The 24,571-nt window shown below is 38.5% G+C and overlaps 1 protein-coding gene across 2 annotated transcripts in view; it reads right to left on the minus strand.

Annotated features, from left to right (window-relative positions):
* LOC150088199 (2-oxoglutarate dehydrogenase complex component E1-like) overlaps nucleotides 1–24,571 on the minus strand; it is a 497,346-nt gene that overhangs the window by 69,059 nt on the left and 403,716 nt on the right. For both annotated transcript variants that reach the window (XM_090370615.1, XM_090370616.1), the window contains exon 18: nucleotides 19,330–19,455. In XM_090370615.1, the coding sequence (XP_090226741.1) occupies nucleotides 19,330–19,455 (126 nt within the window). The remainder of the gene's footprint in view (nucleotides 1–19,329; nucleotides 19,456–24,571) is intronic.

Below are 24,571 nucleotides of genomic sequence, written 5' to 3' on the forward strand. Positions count from 1 at the left end.
CCAAATTCAGCCACATGCATGTTTTAAAGAAGCTTTTATTGATAAACATTATCTACTAATATTACCAAAAGAAAAGAATTTGAATGAATATATTAACTTGCCCAATATATGAATATTACAAGATGAACATATACTAGCAGAGGCATATGATGCAAGAAAGCAAACTTATATAGCATCAGTCATACTAAAAAAAAAAAAAAAAAACTGTTACCATTTCACCCATCCATTAACACCAAATGTTTGTCTAGTTCTGCATTGAATTTATTTAAGCTGTCAACTTCTACAACTACAGATGGAAGTTCAGATGGAGGTTCCTTCCAGCAATCAACTGCCCGCTGGCTAAAGGCTAATTTCTGCACATCTATTCTACAGCTGTCTTTCCTCAATTTGAAACAATGCCCCCTCAGTTTCATAATCTGGGCAAGAGGAAGAATTCTATCAGCAATGAGCTTGATCAAACCATTCAAGGCATTATACACATCAATCAGATCACTTTGCAGTGCCTAGTCTCCAGACACTGTAATTTGCAAAACTTAAGCCTTTCTTCCTAAGAGCAACCTTCGTCCCATTCACTAATCTTCTTGCCCTTCTCTGTACTCGTTCCAGCAGCTCTACATCCTTCCTAAAATGAGGCTCCCAGACCTGTACACAGTACTCAAGGTGTGGCCTGATCATTGCCTTATACAAGGGGATAATCACCTCCTTAATCCTGCTAGAAAAATTCCTGTATATCATTGACAAGACACCATGAGCTACTCATGTAGACTGTCTGCACTGCTCAGAAAACTTCATATCTGACTACACAATTATCCTAACGTCTTTTTCATTCTCCACTATTCTGAGTGTAATACCACCCAGTTCACACGTTACTCTGGGGTTACTGCTTCCCATATGCAGTACTTTACATTTGTCAATGTTAAATTTCAGTTGCCACCTCTCAGCCCATCTGCTCAACTTTTCTAGATCATGTTGTAGTAGCATAATGTCACTAGTGTCATCAATAACCCAGCCAACCTTAGTATCATTTGCAAATTTGGACGTTAAGCCTGATATACCTTCATCAGTATTATTGATAAATACAGAAAACAACAATGTGCTCAATGCGGAGCACTGGAGAACACGACTAATAATAACATTACACCACAAAGAGCAGTGTCCATTGATTATTTACCACCCTGTCTTCTCTCACTCAAAAGGCTTTCGGTTCTGGAAAGCTTAGGACAAATGACCTCATACAGAAATTGAGATTGAATACACAAAGACTAAGAAACCTAGTTTAAAAATAATATTGTATGATGTAATCAAGGACATAAATAAAGAAGATCTATTTAATGAGTTATATGAAAGAAACCTAATGCAGAGATGGCGTCAGTGATGAGGTGAAAATACGTTTCTCTAATGGAAACAAAAACAAAAACGGAATTAACCGGATCTTGGAAATATCCTGTAGAGTTAAAAAGTTCCTTGACAAAAAAACACGAATCTTTATTGGATTGACGTCCTACAGGTTTAAGGAATTTCATTTGGTTACCATTTTTATTATAATTGTCAGAGGCACAGGTACACTTCTAAGACATGTAAAAGTGACAGGCCAGTTTGCAGTCATTGTGGTGTGATGGGTCATAATTTTAAATTCTGTAAAAATAAAAACAAACCTCAGCATTGTTCAAATTGTAGTGTGAAAAATAGATCTGCTGCTCATTCAGTTAGAGATAAGAAGTGTCCCGAATACATATTTGCACTTGAAGTTACTAAGAAAATAATGTATTCTGCGCTTTACAAATGAGCAATAGCACTCTAACCCATAGAAATAATATGTATGGCAAACACACAGCGTGCAAGATCTGTAGCAGATGAACCAAGATTAGCTTGTGAATATGAAAGTATTGACATCATTTGTGTTCAGGAACCCTATGTTTATAGGGGTCAGCTAAGTGGATATCCCAACTCTATTAGAATTGTCTCAAAGAAGTGTGACAAACTAAGGGCTGCTATACTAGTTTTCAGCTCTGATCTGGTTGTGACCAGAATTGATTCCTTATGTACATCGCATGCAGTCTGTGTTGGTATTGAAGCTAGTTAGGGACAATTTTTCATTATATCTATGTACTGTTAGCCTGATGTGGACCTTCATTGCTCTCTTAGCTATTTGGAACATGCGTTATTCAGACTGAAAGGCAGAAAAGTGATTATCTGTCTGGATTCAAATGCTAAAAATCTTTTATGGCATTCTAGATTTACAGATGCCAGAGACAGGTTATTTGAAGAGATGATATCCTCATTTAAACTTGAGATCATTAATAAGCCTGGTAATGAATCTACATCTTGGACTATTAATGATAAGTCTAACATAGATGTAACATTAGCCAATAGTACGGCCTTCAATTTCATATCTAATTGGCAAGTTAAACCAGATTGGATTAATAGCGATCACAGAACAATTATTTTCAACTTAGGCTGTACTAGAAGTAGATTTATTGAGCCACATTTGTTACAACTTCGAAGATTTGCGATTGAGCACGCCGACCAGGGTAAGTTTGACAGATTTGTTTAGAATTTTTTGGTGAAATGTCGTTAGGTGATTTGGATAGGATTAATGCATTTGATCTGGTTCAACTATTACAACAAAAGTTATTTGATGCCTCGAGGGAGTCAATGTTTTGTTTGTTATTTGGTTTTTAGGAGCATTAGCAACTAAGGCCATATTGCTCCAGGGATATGCGGTGGTCATTCCCTGACCTTTCCGCATCCTCCGTATTTGGTGGTCATGGGCTTGAACCCCAGTCTAATCAAGAAGCGTGTGCTATGCACTGCTGCTCCTGCCCACCTGGCTATGGAGGCGCAGAGGGAATCAATGAAATTAAAGCAAGCAAATGTGCTCCGGTGCAATGGTGATTCTCTGATTTTACTGATCTAGGGAGGAGGTCAACAAGGGCACATAAGAAGTTCCAACATCAGAAATTGTGGGATAATAAAGAATCTTCTGCTAGGTTGAAAACTGAGTATCAACTGATCAAAAGAAAATATACCCGTTTAATAGCTAAAAGGAAATTTGATGCATGGAAAAACTTAGCGCAAACGGTAATGAAGATTCATGGGGTATTGTTGTAAGTTGTGTTTACACAAATTAAGGCTATCTGGAAATGTGATAAGTTCTATACATTGTAGAGACTCTGAAACTGTAGATTGGCTCGGCAGTATTAATATTATAATTGATCACCTTGGCAATGGATCTCTTCATCAATATGGATGAGGTGGAGCATTCTGAGAGTACTACTGATCGGTTAGATTGTGGTTGTGTTAGCGAGATTCAAGAGGAACCATTTTCAATGGAAGATCTTAATTCAGCTGTTAACAAAATTTGTAATAACAGGTGTCCTGGCAGGTACCTCATTGAAGGGAAAGTTATTAAACATTTCTTCAAACTGTTTCCTGAGCATCTTCTTGTTTTCAATAAATGCCTGCTTGAAGGAATTTTTCCCTTGCCTTGGAAGGATGCTCTACTTAAGATCATTTTGAAGTCAGATGGAAAACCTAAAACTGAGCCCTCTTCTTATTGTCCAAGTGCACTTCTTCCAGGTTTGGGCAAGATCTATGAATGGATGCTTTCACAGCAAATATTGCAATATATGCAAGAAAATTTAGGATTCTCAAATAAGCATTATGGCTTTATTCCTGGTCGTGATACAGAGGATGCTTTAAAAGCTTTGGTTAAATTGGTTAGAGATTCGAATGCAAAATACGTTCTTGGCATTTTCATTGATTTTGAAGGAGCTTTTGATTACATCTCCTGGGACAGTGTGTTACTGATGCGTTGCCTAGTAAAACTATTTCCAGGAAAGATCTTTTACAGTTAAGTCTAGTTGGAATTCCTTAACTAGATCTGTTATTCAAGGATGTCCGCAGGAATCTGTTTTTGGGCCACTAATGTGGAAATTGGTATTAGAGGATTGGTTACAGAAGGAATATAGCCATGTTCATATGATTGCAAATGCAGATGACCTGGTAACATTACTTGAAGGCTCTTCAGGGCTACAAATTGAACAATGATCTAATGAAATAATAAAAGATCTGAATGCGTGGTGTGACTTTCATAAATTAACAATATCCAGGTCAAAAACAAAAATATTATTGCTGAATCTATGTGTTCGTAGAGAACCTCATGTGCTGATTGGTTGTGAAAGTATAAAGCCCGTTAAGAAAATTAAATATCTTGGAGTCTTTGTTGAAAGAAGTTTTAGATTTGACACTCATATCAATTTTCCATCTGAAAAGGTTGCAAAATTTGTTAACATCATAGCAAGGATTGGAGTGTTAGGGTAGGGCACTATCTCTTTTTTATGGCTGTGTTTTCCTTTTCCTTTCTATTGTTTCTTATGGTATCTCAGCTTGGATAGATTGTGTTAATTTTAAAAAAATATATAAAAACTGTATTCCATTCAGAGGATGATGCTCTTGAAGATGGCTCTAGTTTGTAGAACTGTCTCCACTGATGCACTACAGATTGTTATAAGGAAAATGCCAATTGACCCTTTTCTGATTTACAGAGTAATGACTTTCAACATTCAGCATGGAACTCCTTTTATTATTCGTGATCTTGAGTTGGATTTGGCTAATGATCCTAAAAATGAGGCCAAGCGATCTTAGCTATCTTAATGACTCTTTGGAATCATTGATGGGCTAACTCAAATAAGGTGAAATAGCTCATAGGTTCTTTCCCTCAGTTGTTGATGTTCCATCAGAAAAATGGTTTGTGCCTAATCTACAAACTATGTTTTTATTAACTGGTCATGGCTCATTTTTAGCAAAGCTGAATCAGTTGGTTGCTTCAGAAAGGTTGCAGTGTCACTGCTCTGGAGACATGGAGTCATGTTTTATATTAATGTCATTATTATTATTAGCTATAGGGTGCAAGAAAGCCTGAGGCTTATGCTGCACCAGCTAAAAAAAAAAAAAAAAAAATTCCCGAGTTACCCTGAGTGAGAGAAATAGAAAGGAATCACCAAGAAAGAGAAGAATGATGATATCCTGAGTACTTGGATCTCAGAAATGAATTTTTATTTGCTAGTCCAAATCTTGCACACCTGACTGAAGGCGATAAGGCTCAATTAATTAATACCGAGGAAGATTTTCAGGCTTTCCAAAATTTTCCAAGAAATTGTACAGTGAAGATTAGTGCTGCTTGAACTTGAGGAAAGAAGAGTAGAAGGCTTATAGACTAGCATCTCACATTGACTTCGTAAGATCAGTGGCTCCTTTACCAGCTTTGGTCTTATTTATTTCATATGCTCATTGTGCCATGTGCTTGTTCTGTAGTTCATTGTGCCTCAATTTATATTTTTGATTTATATTTCTGTATATCATATGAAGGTGTATAAATAGATATACGTATATAGCATAGTGGAGTTGCCAGTTTCTGGCTAGGGGCTGCTTGCTAATAAAAATGAAAAAAAAAAAAAAAAAAAAAAAAATTAAAATGTAACAAATGGCCAAGTTGACTGTGACACACAAATAGATCAGTCACATTTAACAGCAAGTGGACAAAACTTGCAAGTTTGACAAAGACCAAGTCAAACTGATCTGATCTCGCCACCCACCCTGTAAATAGAATCTCGAGGAATAACAACCAAACCTGCACAGAACCATTCTCCAACAGTAGTCTCAAAAAAGTGAAATGCTTCCTGATATAATAAAGAGGCAGCTCCTCTTGGTGTTTAATAAACCCATATCCTGCTGCCACTACACTAAACATTACTAGTGAAGTGTTTTGCATCATTCAACCAGCACAACCCACCATCTCAAGACCCAGCACTCCTAACACCTTTGTCTCCTCACCCCATGGTGCAGTTGGAACATAATCTCCTAGGTGCCAATATACCTTCTACCCAGACATGCCCTCCTGTAGAGTCTTGAGTTTTCTGTAATTCTGAATTTTGAATACATATAGACTCTGCTGACTGGTCCATTGTAATTTTGTTTTAATATTTAAATTATTTGAGTTGTACCAATATTCTGCTATTCTTTAGATTACTTATAAACCTCTAAAATTTTTGCAGTGGAGTATCCCCCCCCCACTCCCCATGTCAATAAAGTGAATTTACATACGGAGTGTACAGTACAAATGGCATGTAAAAACCTCACAAGCTGAATGCTAGAAAAAGAATAATGCAAAAATACTCTGGGGCATTTTTGGATGAAGTGCTTATATTGAAGTCATAAAGCATGAAACTTTTGTTACTCCCTCTTCTCGGCCAGTACATTAACTGGGGTTAGGATATTAATACCTACTATATAATGAGCATATCTGATCAATATATTGTTGTACAATATTCATAAATGGTATGGTTCAAAATGACTGTAGGCATTTTGTTTTGTTGGTGCATGAGTAACTATAACATGAAGATATTATCTTCAAACCATGCATTTTATTATAAACAAACTGGACTGTAAGGATGGAAAACAACGCAAGTACTGCTACATCTCTACAACAACTGCTCAAAGTGTTATATATATACAGAGATTTACCACTAATTGCAATCTATCTTGTCTAGAAATTTGAGTATCATTGAAGATAAGTATAGGAGCAGAAGAATCCTTTTTGTGAGACATAAAACAGCACTGAGTTTTAGAAGGATTGAAATCAAATGAGTCATCTTTGTCCCACTGGAGAATTACCTGGAGATCAGCATTTAAGGAACTGGTAGTGGATATTCGAGAAAGTTTAAGCTGTTTGAGCAGGGCAAAGTTTCTAAAACTGAAGTTGGAGTGCAATGTGCTATCATCAGCAAAACTATGGATAGGATTTTGCAGTCAATGGAAGAAGGTCATTAATATACAAGAGGAAATGGGTGAGAGAAAAAAAAAAACTGAACCTTGGGGAACGCCTGCATTAGTGGAAAAGTTAGAAAACAGAATGCCATCTAGAGTTACCTGTCATGAGCGGCCAGGGAGAAAAGTGGATATCCAATTACAAAAAACAGGTTGACAAGCTATAACATGGAAGCTTATTTTAAAGACCTTTATGCCAAAGGCAATTAAAAGGCTTTGACATGTCAAGAGCAATTGCTTGAGTTTCACAAACTTTTTCATTAAATTTATCCACAGATGGGTAACATAAGCAAGTATATCACGAGTGGATCGACAGTGATGGAATCCATACCGGTGATCATTTATTAGATGGAATGTTTCTAGATAGTTTAACAGTTGGTGGTTAATAGATTTCTCCATTACTTTAAAAAGAGAGTAGAAGTAATTGCAATAGGGCAATAACTGGATGGGAGGCATTTGTCAACCTTTTAAGGAACTGACTGGATATAAGTAAATTTTCCAAGCAGAAGGGAAAACACACGTGGAATAAGAAAGTGAAAAAAGATCATTAGTAATCCCAGGAGCACAGGTTTTAGAAGTGGAGAAATACCATCAGACCTGGCACTTTCTTGGCATTAAGACTGTTCAAAATTTTTCTGACATCCTTTTGACAGAAAACCACATGAGGCATTTACTGGAGCATAGTGGAAATGGTAGGAGGTGGTTTAACAAGATCGTCAATACATGGTTTACAAGAAAAGTAGGATGCTAGCAGGTCAGCTTTATCTTTAGCTCAAGTGGCAATACAACCATCCAGTTTTTACAGAGGTGGAAATAGGGATAGGAAAGTTACGACTAATAACTTTGGTAAGAGACCAGAATGCTCAACTACCATTTGGACAAGAAATAAGTTTTCTACTCTTAGCCTGCTCAAAATCTAGTTTTGACTGATTAATAACTGCTTCACAATTGTTGTGAGCTGTGGTGTAGGCAGTAAATGAATATGGAGATTTCGATACAAGCCAATTGCAATATGCAACATTCTTATCTTGGACAGCCTTAGCACATTTATTGGAAAACCAAAGTTTAGATAAAGGATGAGATTTTAAGGTGGAGTGTGGAATAAAGGATTCCATCCCTACAAGAATAAGTTCACTGACACAGTCTGAGCAAATATTGATATCAGAGATTTGAAAGTAATCAGATCAAGGAAAAGAAGAAAATAAATCTCACAGATCATCCCATTTTGTATTCTTGTAATCGAAACAAGTGAGGTTGAGAACAGCCACAAGAGAAAGATTCCATTGGTGAAGAGACCATCACAAAGTTGTGATCTGAGCTGCCTAGAGTATCACTCACCTAAACAGTGTACTTACAAGGGTTGTTCGTGAGAAAAAGATCAAGCATTGTTGATTATGTGGTTAGGATTGTCTGGTATTCTGGTAGCTAAATGAACAATCTGTGTGAGATCATTAACAATTGCAAAAGTCTTGCTTTTTGACCAGCTGGGTCCATGTGACTAGAAAATGGAAGCCAGCTGGAGTTGTGAACATTGAAATCACCAAGGATAATTATCCCAGTGTAAAAAAGTTGGACTGGAGAAAGTCAAGTTTCAAAGAGTTCCAAGTGATTAGTGGAGTTGGGAGAATGACAAAGGCAAACACATTAATTTGAAAGAATGTGGCACAGAGACTTTAAGTCAGAGAAGATCGAAAAGAGGAGATGCAAAATGACTAAGTATCTAATAGGGAATATCAGAGCTGACATATGCATAAATACCACCACCTTTGAAGTGAAAGGAATTATGCAGTGAATAATTAGAACAACTGAGATGAGCAGTGGTTGAATCAATTGATAACTGGGATTCTACCAGAAAAAAGCATGCAGGGTTTGACAGACTGTAAGCGGAAACAGATATCATTGACACTGGAACTGAGGCGATGTATATTTGTGAAATGAATGAGGAAATGTTTGGGAGGTTTAGAACTTTTGGCAGATAAGTTTGCTCTATTAGTTATTCATGATGTATTCAATAGTAAGAAAAGAAGGGGAGGATATGTTGTATGAAGTAATGAAATTTTTGGATGTGGTACCACATGAGAAGAATATACCCAGTTCCTTTACATAACATGGCCTCAACAATTTAACTCCCTCCAATTACTATTTGGCAGAGTAGAGGCAGCAGATTATATACTGGCTGATCCAGAAGGCTACTAGAGAGTTACCAAAGGTTTGGTCTGGTGGACTATCTAGCAGCCGGCTTGCAAACACTGTGTTAGAGCTGTACATCAAAATGTAAGGAAGGTTGGTTCTTGTAAAGATGTTCATCATAAAGTCAACTTAAAGCCTACAATAAGCAACGTGGTATTGCACTGGTTCATGAGGGTCATCTACCACCTAGTATTGCCCAGTAACACAGCGGGATGGCATAACTCCATGTGGTGTTGTCGTTGTTGGGGTTTAAAGTGCAATGGCTACTTAGGCCATATTGCACTTATGGAAGTGATGCATACAGTCTGTGTTTGTTGATTTATAAGCAGTTAAATACGGTTATACAATCTTATTCGTTTTAGAAAGGAGAAGAATTCTGCAAGATTTGAATTTTCACCTATGATATGGCGAAGTGACAAAGGTTCCTTTAAATTTGACAGAGAATTGAAAGACATTAGTCGAGCATTATTATATAGAGTACAGTCCAGAAGTATGTGTTTGATTGTGAGTGGTGTATGACAATGATTACACTGGGGAGGATCATTTCCTGACAAAAGAAACAGATGGGTTAAATGAGTATGACCGATTCTGGCTCTGGCTAGAATTACTTCTTCTTGTCTGTTTGCTATAGAGGTAGAAGCCCATAATTTTGGTAAGGGTTTTATTTGGAATAGTTTATTTTGGAATTGTGTTTGCCACTGAAGAGTCCATTGATCTTTACATATTCTTTGTATATTCATTTTATAATCTGTGACGGGTACTAACGAATTCGTTGGGGCTGGGCTGGATGGATTTTTGGCAGCATCATCTGCAATTTCATTCCCTGGTATTCCGGTATGGCCTGGGATCCAGCAGAAGATAACCTTTTGCTGATGCTCTCTAAGACGTATCAACTGTGTTTTGATGAGTTTTAATATCGGATGAGTAGGTGGGGAATTGTTTTGCAATGCTAATACGGAACCTTGCAAGTCTGTGTAAATTATGCTCTTTTGAATTGACATATGGAAGACATTTTCTAATGCAAGCTTTATGGCAAATAATTCAGTTGTGTAGCTACTACACTCTGTCGGAAGAGATTGAGAAACTATTTTATCAGGGAGTACCACTGCTGCACCCGATCCACTCTCGGATTTCGACCCATCTGTATATATTTTAGCGAAGTCAGGATAATGTTGAACATGCTCAGTGTGCAGCTGTTGGATGGTAAAGTCTGATAGAGAGTGTTTATCCCACTGGTGGAAGTACTTGTCACAACATGGCGTGATGGCAGACCATGGAGGGTCAGGATCTATAGGATCTTGCAAGATTTTATCGAAACGTATATCCCAATCTTCTGTTAGATGTTTTAGCCTAATACCAGCAGGCCAAACTGTCTGTGGTTTGTTTCTATACAGGGTCATATACAGCGGATCATGAAGTATTGACCAATTAGGATAGGTTACCTGGCTTTGGATCTTGATTGCATAGTTTAACAGCAACATCTTTCTCCTGATATTTAGAGGAGGTTCATGGGCTTCGATATATAAACTTTGCACTGGAGATGTTCTGAACGCACCTAATGCTGATCTAAGAGCTGAATGTTGAATAGGGTTGAGCCGAGATAAAAAACTCTCCCTAGCAGAATCAAAAACAGGCACCCCGTAGTCCAGGCGTGATCTAATTATGACTCTGTATAGGTGAAGCAGGGTGGTACGATCTGCTCCCCATGTTGTCGCTGATAAAACTCTGAGTATGTTCAGTTTCTTTTGACAGTTTGTCCGGAGATATTCAACGTGTTTTTGGAAGTTTAACTTGCTGTCGAAAAATAATCCTAGTAAGCGAATACAATTAGCTATGGGAAGAGGTTGGTTATTCAAGTGGAGCTCGGGCTCAGGATGAATATTGTGTCTGTTACAGAAGTGTATGGCAGCAGATTTCTGGCTGGACAGTCTATAACCATTTTTGTGTCATCCATGTCACGATGCGATTAATTGATATTTGTAGCTGGCGTTCAATATAATGCATATTTTGAGAATGACAGGATATTGAGAGGTCATCTGCAAAGAGGTAGGAATCTACAGTTTTCGGAATGAGTTCAATTATGTGGTTCATTCTCATTGCAAACAAAGTGGCACTGAGAACCGACCCTTGTGGAATTCCTTCTTCTTGGGTAAAGATCTTAGAGAGGGTTCCCCGGTAACAAACTTGAAAGGATCTCTGATGTAGAAAATTTTTTATAAAGTATGATAAATTACCTCTCAGGCCAAGAGAATGCAGATCTTTTAAGAGGCCGAATCGCCAAGTAGTGTCAAAGGCTTTCTCAACATCAAGACAGACCATTACGAGATGTTCCTTCTTGACGAAAGCATTTCTAATGTTTGTCTCGGTTTTGATCATGAGATCCAATGAAGATCGATTTTTCCGGAATCCAAATTGGTTGTTGTTAATCAAGTTTTGGGACTCCAGGAACCAAGTGAGACGGCGATGTAACATTTTCTCTAGGGTTTTGCTTAGACAGCTGGTAAGGGATATTGGTCTGTAATTTTGCGGAACGGAATGATCTTTACCGGGCTTTGCAATTGCTAGTACATAAGAATGACTCCAGGAACTTGGGAAGGTATGTTCGGAAAAAATGCGATTGAAAAATATGAGCAGTAATGAGAGTGATCTCTGATCCAAATTTCGCAACATTACATAGTATATCCCATCTGGGCCAGCAGCACTGTTTCTTGAGTTGTTAAGGGATTGTTGCAGCTCAAGCATGGTAAATGGTTTGTTATAAGGTAAAGCGGAATTGTCAGTGAAATTTAGTCTGGATTTCTCTGCAATTGTTTTAAGTTTTTGAAATGTTTGGTCATAGGCGATAGAAGAGGACAACTGAGAAAATGTGGTTCCCAGTGCATTTGATGTTTCTGTAGGGGTAGAAAGCTCCTGTCCATTCCAGTTCAGTAGTGGGGTGGATAAAGGAGGGAATTTACTGTTTAAACATTTTATTTTTCTCCAGATTAATCTAATATCAGTATTTTTATTCACTGACGAGGCGAATTTAATCCAGTTTTCTTTTTTCGCTTTATGTCTGATGTAACGAGCTTTTGCTCTAAGACGTTTATAACTAATAAGATTGAAGGTGGTTGGGTGTTTGCGGAAAAGGTTCCACGCTTTGTTTTTCTCTTTTTTCGCATGATTACAGTCTTCATTCCACCAGTAATTTGTTTTTCGTCTATTTCTTTCTTGATATTGATGAATGGTAGCGGATGCGGCTGACAGAATTTGATTTGTGATGTGCTCAGTAACACTGTCGATGGAACAGGACTGAATAATGTAGTTGTCAAATGATATGTGCGTTCTGTATTTTGTCCAGTCAGACAGCTCTTGAAAATTTCCATTTCATTGGATTTTCTGTTGGGAAGGAACAGGATGTTTGAATTTTGCAGATTATGGGATAGTGATCACTGCTATAAGGATCGCTTAGAGTTACCCACTCTATACTTGGAAAGAGGATTGGGGAACAAATGGTAAGGTCTATTGTAGAAGTTGAACCTGTAGGGAGATGGATATATGTGGGAGTGCCAGTATTTAGTAAAGTTAAATTTTGCCTGTCTATCAACATTTCAATAAGCTTCCCTCGTTTGTCTGATATAGGTGAACCCCATATTGGATGGTGGGCATTAAAGTCTCCTAGGATACAAAAGGGAGATGGTAACTGCAGGACAAGATCTTCGATTTCTTGAATGATATATTGATGATTTGGTGGAAGATAGATTGAAACCAGTGTCAGTGTAATACCATTTACAACGCGAGTGGCAACAGCCTCTAAGGAGGTTTGTAAATGGATGCATCTGGAGGGGATGCTTGAATCCACGAGTATTGCTACTCCTCCGTGAGCACTGTTAGTGCCAGCTCTGTCTTGTCTAAACAAGGTATAATTTTTGATTTTGATTGAGATCTGAGGTGTCAAATTCGTTTCCTGCAAGCACATTGCGAGAGGTCGGTATTGGTGAATTAATTCATGGATATCATCGATGTTGCTGCGAAGGCCTCTACAGTTCCATTGGATGATCTGTTCCATTATTTGGATTTGAAAGAGGGAGATGAATCTGACTGCTTTTTATAAGTGGGTTGTTTGTGACGATCCAGCTTAGGTTTTTCTTTTCTGGGGAAATTGGGGCGTGTTGAATTATTGCTATCTTCCATTTCATCATCTGCATGTAATTCAAGAAGGTCTTGGGTAGTCGTATCGTCAGTATCCATCCTTGCTGAGGGTGGTTGATTAACCTCGACAGGATCTGATTTTTGAGGTTTTTCTGTTACTTTACCTTGGGTTATGATTTGGGTTGGAACTGTGATAGGTGTATTCATACTTTGGTCAACTGTGTTTGGCTTTGATGTAGGCTGGGTCGATAGAACTGATTGAGCCCAGTCTGCAATCGATTTATCTGGAGAGAGTGACACTTCCGTCTGACATGCTACTGATTGGTGAGAGTGGATAATCGAGGCATAAGAGCTATTTGGCATGATTAGTTTAATTTGTTTCCTAGCTTCTTGATAGGAGACTTTATTTTCAGTCTTATATTTTTGAATTTTTTTGCCTATCTTCCAGAGATCACATTCTTTAGAGTATGCTGGATGGCTTCCCCTGCAATTAGGACACTGTGGAGTTTGTGCTTTGCATTCTAACTGGGTATGAGTTGTGGAGCCACAGTTTGGACATGTTGAAACGCCACGGCATGCTGTCTGGGAGTGACCAAATTTCTGGCACTTGTAGCATCTTAGGGAATTTGGGATAAAGGGTCGAACACGGCAATTTAAGTAACCTGCTTTGACTGATGCTGGTAGATTCGGTGTATTGAAAGTTAGAATTATGTTACGTGTTGGGACTAAGGTACCATCTTTTCGTATCATGATTCTTTTTGCTTGAGTTACATTTTGTGACTTTAGTTCTTGTACTATTTCTTCTTCAGACACGTTCAGTAGATCCCACTCAGTAATCACTCCTTTGGATGAATTCAGGGTGTTATGTGGAGTGACTTTATTGGAATTCCGCTTAAAGTGGTGAGTTTCAGTAGTTGTTCAGAGTGTCTTGGGAGAGAAGTCTCTATTAACAAGTCCCCGGATTGGAGACGTTTCACCATTTTTGGAGATGATGCTGCATGTTCAAGGCATCGTTGGATGATGAAAGGGGAGAGCTTGCTAACAGGCTGTGCCGACAGAGAATGGATAATCAGGAAGGCTGGTGATTCCTGTCTGCCTGCATCTTTTTTCATTCTCTTCGAGGTAGAGAAGTCATGGTCGGGTTCACGATTGTCATATTGAGCACTCTTGGGCTCTAGACGTGGAAATTCATTCGTTTCCATTACTGCTCCTTTTAGCCCCGAGGGTTGATTTATCCCCCAGGTTACCGGCCCCGCCACGTGGAGGCAGGAGCGGTGCCACCAGTGACCAAGCGATAAAAGGTTAGTGGTTAGTGTGTTAGAAAAGTAGTTATATATACAAAAGAAAGGTGTCTTTCCTTTCTTGTAGGAGGCTTCCTTCTTTATTTACAAAGAGCCAGGAAATAAATAACTTTGAAAGTAAAGCCTTTGGAAATCTCTTTATCAACTTCTCTTTAGAAAAACGCTTTCAAATTCGCTTTGTAAATCGCTAGATCACTCGCTTGGCACTCGGGGCCTCCATGTGGTGTGGGCGCCACACCTCTAGCCCTGCTTATATTGGTTTCCACCTGGGTGGTCACCTCCAGTAGGCTAGGTGCCGTATTTCAACACTTGCACATGGAAGTTATATCCAGGGTTATAACTAGAATTTCTGCCATTGTGATGGTGCAAGCAAGGATTTGGCTGTCACAGGACTACCGGACTTCACTGAAATTAGGTCCACTTGATTTGAATGTCACCCGATCACTTGTCTATGACAGCCTCAAGGACCTAAGGAGGTTATTCAAGCTAAGGCAGATTTTGAGAAGTTTTTAATCTAAGAATGCAGAGAAAAGCAGCAAAGGCTTCATTTATTTTAACACTAGAAGAAAAGGAATGGACAACATTGGCCCACTTGATATGAATGGCATAAACCAGTGTTTCCCAAACTTTTTTTAGTCACGGAACACTTTTGATCTCACAATGTATCCACAGAACACTTTTCATCTCACAATATATTCACTTACGAAACACAAGTTTAGCGAGAGCCAAAGAACTATTGCTAACATTTTATTACATATGGCACACTGTGCATCGGGAGCCTCTTATTTCCAACACATGTAAAGCCGAAATTCAAATAACTGTCATCATACTTTTGTTTTGGTCTTTCATTAGTTGGTTCTTTTCACTTTGGATTTCTGGGGAACAATATGCTGGATTTTTCATCCTCACTTTGAAGTGTGACAATATTGTGTTTGTTTTCATCGACCACAGTTGCACTACTAGAAGTACTTTGCTTCTCGTTTTAAAGTTCCTTTTTTAAACCACAAATCCATGGTCATTTATTTTAATAATAATATTTCGAAATATTAATAATTATGAAAAAAAAAATTTATACAAGGAAATGAGTTTAGTTATAATATTGCTTCACTTCCTCCTCTCCTTCAACAAGTGTACTCCAGGGTAAATCGCATAAGAATGGCATACTTGCCATACTAGATCACTATTGCTACCTTTTCGTAGGTGACATTACCCCTCCGCATATTTCTCTATGCAAAGCCCGCCAAAATAAAGTGTTCTGCGGTCTACGCCAGTATATTAATAACCGAAAAAAAAAAAAAAAATTGTTATAATGATATTAAGTGGTGTACGCTAAAAATAATTTTATTTATTTATATATTTAATATTTTATATATACAGGGTGTTTCAGTTAAACGTTTCAGAACTTCTAAGAGGGGTAGGGTACATCCTGACAACTCCAAATCATATAGCAATGTGGGGTCGGAAATGCTTTCCTGAAGCGGTGTTGTACACAGAAGCACCATAAAAAGAAAAGAGACCGTAAGTGAGAAATCGTTTTAATAATACATGAAAAGAAGCAAAAGGTACATGGATTAAAGTAAGTGTTCGAAGTTTCTTCCACGGGCTACAATGCACGCCTCACATCTCCGACGCATGGACATCCGAACATTCTGGAATACTCCAGGCGAATTTCGAATTTCTTCGGCAGCTACTGCGATTCTTGCAACCAGCTCCTCAGCATTGTCAACAGGGGTGTCATAAACTAGCGATTTCATGACCCTAGAAATAAAAATCAAGACATGATAGGTCGGGTGACCGAGCAGGCCAACGCACGGGACCACCACGTCCGATCCACTGTTGACCAAATGTGACATCCAGGTAGTTACGAACATCTCCGCTATAATGGGCAGGGGCTTCATCGTGTTGGAAACACATTGTGTGTTGCGTCGATGCAGAAATCTGTTCATCTCTCAAAAGTTGTGGCAATACTTGCTGCAGAAAGATCAAGTAGATAGGTCCGGTTAGACGACACGGTAACAGGTAAGGTCCGATGACGTGATCTCCCATAATACCAGCCCATACATTGACCGAAAATCGAATCTGTGCTGCACGACGTCGTATTGCATGCGGGTTCTCGACCGCCCAGATATGGTCGTTATGCGTGTTGAAAATTCCTTCCCTTGTGAAGGATGCCTCATCGGAAAACAACACTTCAGCAGGAAAAAGGGGATTTGTAGCACATTTTCCAAGGTACCACTGTGCGAAAGCAATACGAGGTGCATAATCCTCCGGTTGCTGTGTCTGGACACGCTGCCTGGAGTATTCCAGATGTTCGGATGTCCATGCGTCGGAGATGTGAGGCGTGCATTGTAGCCCGTGGAAGAAACTTCGAACACTTACTTTAATCCATGTACCTTTTGCTTCTTTTCATGTATTATTAAAACGATTTCTCACTTACGGTCTCTTTTCTTTATGGTGCTTCTGTGTACAACACCGCTTCAGGAAAGCATTTCCGACCCCACATTGCTATATGATTTCGAGTTGTCAGGATGTACCCTACCCCTCTTAGAAGTTCTGAAACGTTTAACTGAAACACCCTGTATATATATATATATATATATATATATATATATATATGCAAAATTTATTTATTTTATTTTTTTAATTATTAATTACGATTTTTCACAGAACATTTGTTCACATCTCACGGAACACAGTTTGAGAAATGCTGGCATAAACTATTGGTGATCCTGTTCAGGTTGCTGACAAATTAAAATATTTTGCATCTACATTCACAAAAAACTTTAGGAAAGACGTAGATCTGCTGGAACAGGTGCAGAGAAGGCAACCAGACTGGTGGAGGAAGCAAAAGGGTGCTAATACCCAAGAAAAGCTGCAGTTCTGCAAATTGTAGTGTCCCAAGACTAGGCACCTGGGGAATGATCTCACTGAGATGTTTAAGGCCTTGAATGGATTGAGTAAGCTAAATGTTAATGACATTCTTCCACTTGCTGAGACCACACACGAGACTGCATAAATTAAAGTTGAGGATTGATGGTTGTAGGATAGATGTGTGGAAGTTTGGCTTCAGCCTGCGGATAGTTGACGGTTGGAACAGTCTTTTGTCTGTTGCTGTGGAAGTGGCTAGGTTGAATAAATTCGAGGAAGAACTAGACAAATCTTTGGAGGGTACGAATGAGTGAACTGTGCAGGGTTTTTTTTTTTTTTTTTTTTTTAGGTTGATGCTATATAAGCTTGCTTTCATGCATCATTTGCCATTATTACTACCACTACCTATATTAAACCTACAGTGCTACCAACAATAATGTTATTCAATAGCCAATCCCTGATCTAGACTAACACACACACCAAATTACTACCTCAATAATTTCATTAGTATTGGTTCGTTACATAGATTTGTTCATTTACATTAAGTTAATTGTCATTTTATGTGGGCAGCTTATCTTTCTTGGAAATTCAATGACCCAAATCAGAGATTAGTTTAATTTCTCTCATTTGCTATTGGTGCTATGCTGAATGACAACTTAGTCAAGTCATCATATAGCACAGTAATCTCTGATAATATTCACTTTTCTGTAAAGATGGCAACTGAGTTGAATCAGCCAAATGATATATACAAGGTCATTAAAAAAGGTGTCTGCGATTTCCCTTTTAATTATCTTCAAAAATATTTGATTGATTGCTGTGATCATAGCTGCAAACAGTGTGGTAACTCACTAAGTTTTATTTGACACCTCAACAATGACCTTGGCTGCACCATGAGTGTGCGCAGAATGACTAATATGCACACCACCTCAGTAACCGTGGAATAGAAAGCACAGTGTGCGTTGTGGTATGCTGTTAAATCTGTCATAACACAGCAACGTCAATACTGACATACTTACAGAGAAGATGCGCCAACAGACAAGACTATAATACATTGGTTTAATCAGTTTAAGGAAACTAGCAGTGTAGACATTAAGAAATCTCCAGGCCTACCACCAACGCCTGAAGAGAATGTGAAGTGCTTGAGACAGTCTTGCTTACATAGTCCAAAGAAATCCATCGCTGACCTGGAGCTTGGTATTCCAAAGACTACCATTCAGAATGTGCTTAATAAACGACTGAGACTGCATGCATACAAGATTCAACTCAAACACAAAATCAAACCTAGAGACCGTCCTAGATGTACTGAATTTGATAGTGCCATGTTAAATGAGATTGACAACGATGACAGTTTATTAAAACGCATTATGTTTAGTGATGAAGCAACCTTCCACATAAATCGGTATGTTAATGGTCACAATCGTAGAATTTGGGGATCACAGCAACCAAATGAAGTTCACCAGTATGTACATGATACTCCTAAAATAAACGTGTGGTGTGGACTAATGCATGATCACTTGTTAGGCTCATTTATGTTTGCTGAAAGGACAATCACTGGCAACATTTATTTGAATATCTTCAGCTTTTTGTTTCCCTCAAGTTGAAGACATAGAAAGGAGTTTCTGTGATTTTTCAGCAAGATGGCGCACCACCTCATTTAAATCGCAATGTACAGAATGCCCTAAATGACAGGTTTGCCGATCATTGGATCGGAAGAGGTGGAAGTATGCCTTGGCCACCAAGAAGTCCTGACCTGACACCATTAGACTTTTTTCTTGTAGGGCTACCTAAAGAACGTCGCCTATGCAAAAAAAAGTCGCCTATGCAGAAAAGTAATGAAAGATTTATTTCATTACTTTCATTACTGAAAGTAATGAAAGATATTTCATTACTTTCAGTAATGAAATATCAGTCATGCTGTCGGCTCAGAATGATAAAATTTTACAAGTGAAAGACTTAAGAATTTTAGAAATATAGTATTCCATTAAAGTTAGAATTTGACTGAGATACTTACTGATTTTCGGAATGGCAGTAAGATTTGTCGGCGAAGCACATGGAAATAATTTGCAGGTGTACTACAATATACCACTTGCATATTGATATCATGCAACTGTCTAATAGCAAAATCCTCATCTATTTCCTAAAAGAAAAGAACAATGTATATTTACTGAAGTTCAGAACGTATCTTCATCACTCATAAAAACTAAAGCAACAACAAAATTTATTTATGAGGAATACTATGTTCCAAATGAATTTATTTATATTATAATTGTGCATAATTATAATAAAATGGCACAACTTGATAGGAGATACGGAATCATTCAACGGTAACTCAGAAGAAGATAAAGCTCGATAATGATATATATATCCGTTTATATTGTCCCCATTCCAGTTTTGCCCGATTTTAATTTTTAGGTGATTGTATAGAAATTAATAGAAATTAAATGAGAAAAGATAATATGTGTTAAATTTAAATTTTGTAAAAATAGTGTCATAATCAGCAAACTGGGATAGGCGACACAAAGCCCAATGGGTATGTATCAGATTAAATGAAAATAGGTTCTTACTTCCTTCTTGTACTGTGGTGGTCAGACTGAAAAAGAGATCAATTCCCTCCTTCTGGTTGTTTTATGTGTGCTGATTAAATGATAGTGCGCAGCCATGCTTTTCATTGACTATGGCGTGATGGTGAAATTGCTGTAGGCAATATACTCTGTGTCAATGCAAATGTTCTGATAGCCTTGAGAGGGTTTTTGGATGTATATTTGAGTTAGTTGGGGGGGGGGTTGCCTCTGATGGCGGAAGGACTTATATGAATGAAATGATGTGTTTATGCAAGTACAAGAAGTGTTAGTATGATTAAATACAAGAAGAATGTTAAATGAAAATGTGTTAATCAAAATATATAGGAAATTCTATCCCCTGAACCAGAGCTAGTACAGCTTTTCTAAGGCATAATGACTGTGTATGTCTGAGGGGGATAACTATATACATATTTACAGCAACACTAAATATATATATATAGTGTTATTACTGCATTAGGATATAAGTTTAGAATAATATTTTTAATTGTACTGAAATTGAATTGAAATCATGCCTCAGACCAGAGCAGCAAAGCAAAAGGCTCAAGTTAGTGAGAGTGCTGTGGCTCAGGGGAGAACTGAGGGAGTTGGTTGTCCTCTGAATCAGAGCCTTTTGAAATGTACTGCATGTCTGATGTTTATAAAGCTATTAGGAAAGGGATGTGATATTGCCAAGGGGGGTTGACTTTGTGTGTGACAATGTAGGAAGTTAGGCACCAAATCAGTGTTGTTATGAGCATTTATGAGAATTTGAAAAACAGGGTGGATCCCCTCGCAGAATTTAAATGGGGGGGGCTTCAAGGTATCAGGCTGCCCAGATCAACACCAGAGCTCGCACTGATCCCACAGGAACTAGTTGTTCTCGATGGCTCGCTCTACTGTCAGGGAAACAAGGAATACACTGGTGTTCAAAGAAAGTGCATCACCTAGGAATTTCATATTTCTAACCCTTTTTCACGATGATATATTAAATTAATGACTAGCATCACAAACAGAAATATAAACAAAAGATATTTATTAATAGTTAAGGCAAAGCTAAGTAATATTTGACAGGTGCTCTCAAAATATTCCAAAATTAGCATTTGCAACCTTTATGCAACAGTTTTGATAAACATGACAATTATGGCTGAAATGTTAACAGAAGCCCTCAAATTCCTTCAGTTACATTTTAAATAGAAAACAAAATGAAAAGTTCACCAGGTGCAAACTAATATTTAGTTGAACAGGGTTTGGCTCTGATGACAGCAGCACACCATCGAGGCACTGACAAAATCAATTTCTGAAGATAGTTTGTGGTTCCAAACATGAATTATGGCTTCCTGAAGTTCCCGAAGGGTCTTTGGTTTCTTTCTGGCAATTGCAGATTCCACATGATGCCAACAGTTCTCTATAGGATTCAGGTCCGGGCTGTTTCCTGGCCAGCTAAGAGTTGTAATGGACGGTTTTTCCAACCATTTCCATTTTTTCTCCTGTAACAAATGTAAACACATTACTGTCGAACCTCTAATGCAGAAATGAAGCTAAAGTAACTACAGAAGTGCCTACACTTTTCACCCGATTACAAGGAGCAGAGTCGTTTTATAAAGGACATTTATAAACTGCAGGTGACCTACTCCGTGATGAAATGCACCCCCATATCATTTGGTTGGTAGGGAATTTCACTGTAGACACCGTACAGTCTGGATGGTATTCTTCACCATGTCTAAGGTGAATTGTTTGTCTCCCATCAGAGCCATGCAGGCCGAATTTCTTCTCATCCGAGAAAATAACTGACTTCCACTGCTCAGGGGTCCTTTTGATATGCTCCTTACACCAAATTAATTGGGACTTTTTCATTTTTTGTGTGAGAAGGGGCATCTTCTTAGGACAATGGGCTATAAGTCCATTTTTGAAGAAGAGTCTTCTGACTGTTACGGCACTTGCTACCATTCCTGTATGTTCTTCCTATTCTCTTTTCAGCTCAGACGAAGAAGCTTTATGGTTTTTAAGGCCTAATCACTTCAAAATGTGGTCCTTTGGCATAGACTCGTTTGTGCCGGTTCCTTTTTTCCTATTAGCAGAACCAGGATGGAGAGTTTGGAAAGAAATCTGCTCACTGTCGACTGATTACAAGATACTCTATAAGCAATATGACGGGAAGAACACCCTTCCTCACGTAAAGCAACAACAGCACTCTTTCTCTGTGACATCAACTGCACACCATCCTGACACAAGGAATGACTGCAACTCTTGCAGAGCATGCTTATATAGCTGAAAGTAACAGCTGATGCAATATTACATCATCACCTACGTGTGTAATCTTATCTGAACTTATGTACTTATACTTACGTTATTCAGATGATAATTACAATTTTAAGGGGTGATGTACTTTCTTTGAACACCAGCGTATATTGTGCAAAAAAGGATAAGTGGAACAGGGCCATAGCATGTCTGACAGGGGCAAAAGTTGATGACATTGAAGAGCAGCAGATATCATCTTTTAAGGGCACAAAATGTTATATTTTTGTACATGTTGGCACTAATGACATTGAGTAGAACTGCATAATTACTTAACAAGTATAGGTCAATGTTGAAAAAAAAGCCACGAGTTCGGGTTGAATTTGAAAGTTTCTGCAATTCTGCCAAGACATGATAGCATGGAGTATATGATGAGAGCCTAGTCAACCAATTTGCCCCCATAGAGAGATTGTGCAAGGCTCATGGTATAGAATTTATCTTAGCATGGTCTGTGATTGTTAGCAGGAGAGAGTGCTCCTACAGGGATGGGATACACTTAAACAGAAAGGGTGCAAGAACATTTGCTGATGCTATCAAGGCAGTGTTAGGTGGGTCAGAAAACTGCTAGCTTGCGGGGGGGGGGATACACAGACTAATAGATTAACAGTAGCCACTGGCAGAGGTGAAAGCTTGTTTGTTTGTATCAAAGTTTAGTGGCACATGGACTACATGGGTCATAATGTGTGTTCATATGGTGTGATGTGTTTCAGAGGTGTTTACTTTGGATTTAAATTGTTCCTTTTAACTGATTCGTACTTCATTGAGTTAATCTGTTGCTTATGTTTACTTCCTTAGAGGAGATGGTATAAATTAATAACTTTAAAGAAGTTGAAAACATCTGTAAAATCATCTCTATCATTCAAGAGGTCCATTAGGGTAATTAGCATTAGTAGAGGCATATGATGCAAGAAAGCAAGCTTATTCAGAATCAGCCAAAAAAAAAAAAAAAAAAAAAAAAAAACAAACAAAACACACCACTCCCTTTTCACCCCTCCATTCGTTCGAAATACCTGTCCAGTTGAGCCTTAAATTTGTTTAGGCTATCAACTTCAACAACAAATGATGGAAGTCGGTTCCACCAACCAACCACCCGCTGGCCAAAGGCCAATTTCCGCACATCACCTCAGAGGGCATAAATTCAAATTGAGGAAGGACATCTGTCCTTCCTCAATTTGAATTTATGCCCTCTGAGGTGATTATTCTGAGCAAGAGGAAAAATCCCATTGGCATTGAGCATGCTCAAACCATTCAAAGCCTTATACACCTCTATCAGATCACCTCGCCGGTGCCTAGTCTCCAGACTCTGTAATTTGCAAAACTTAAGCCTTTCTTCGTAAGAGCAACCCTTTGTTCCATTCACTAATCTTGTTGCCCTTCTCTGTACCCATTCCAGCAGCTCTACATCCTTCTTGAAATGAGGCTTCCAGACCTGTATACAGTACTCAAGATGTGGCCTAACCATTGCCTTATACAAGGGAATAATCACCTCCTTATCCCTGCTAGAAAAATTCCTGTATATCATTGACAAGACACCATGGGCTACTCTTGCAGCTCGTCTGCACTGCTCAGAGAACTTCATATCTGCCTGCACAATTACCCCCAGGTCCTTTTCATTCTCCACCACTGTCAGTGTAGTACCGCAGAGTTGATACATTGCTCTGGGGTTACTGTTTCCCATATGTAGTACTTTACATTTGTCAATGTTAAACTTCATTTGTCACCTCTCAGCCCATCTGCTCAACCTTTCCAGATCCTGTTGCAGCAGCATAGTTTCAGTAGTGTCCTTCACAACCCTGCAAACCTTTGTATCATCTGCAAACTTGGACATTAAACTTGATATACTACCATCATCAATATCATTCATAAACAACGGACCCAACACTGAACCCTGAGGAACTCCACTAATAACATTAGTCCACGTTGAGCAGTGTCCATTGATTACCACTCTCTGTCTTCTGCCACTCAACCATCCCCTTATCCATAGCAGCAATTTGCCTCCAATGCCACACTGCTCCAATTTGTGCAGCAGTCTTCCATGTGCAACAGTATCAAAAGCCTTTCTAAGATCCAAATATATAATATCAAAGTTATTCCCTGCATCCAGTTCTTTTGTGACTACATCATTGTATCCAATCAAATTGGTCAGGCAAGACCTGCCCTTAACAAAACCATGCTGAGTCTGAGCTATAACTGAATTCTTGTCTAGATGATCCTGCAGTGCTTCTTTAACCAGTGCCTCCATTAATTTTCCTGGAACAGAAGTTAAACTAACAGGTCTATAATTACTTGTGTCAGCCTTTGATCCTCCTTTGTGAATTGGGGTTACATTTGCACATCTCCAGTCTATGGGTACCTCCCCTGAGTCCAAAGAAGCTCTCATAATTATGGCTAGGGGTT

The sequence above is a fragment of the Mastigoproctus giganteus genome, chromosome 3 (assembly GCF_048544385.1).
Source record: "Mastigoproctus giganteus isolate SK-2022 chromosome 3, ASM4854438v1, whole genome shotgun sequence".
NCBI lineage: Eukaryota > Metazoa > Arthropoda > Arachnida > Uropygi > Thelyphonidae > Mastigoproctus > Mastigoproctus giganteus.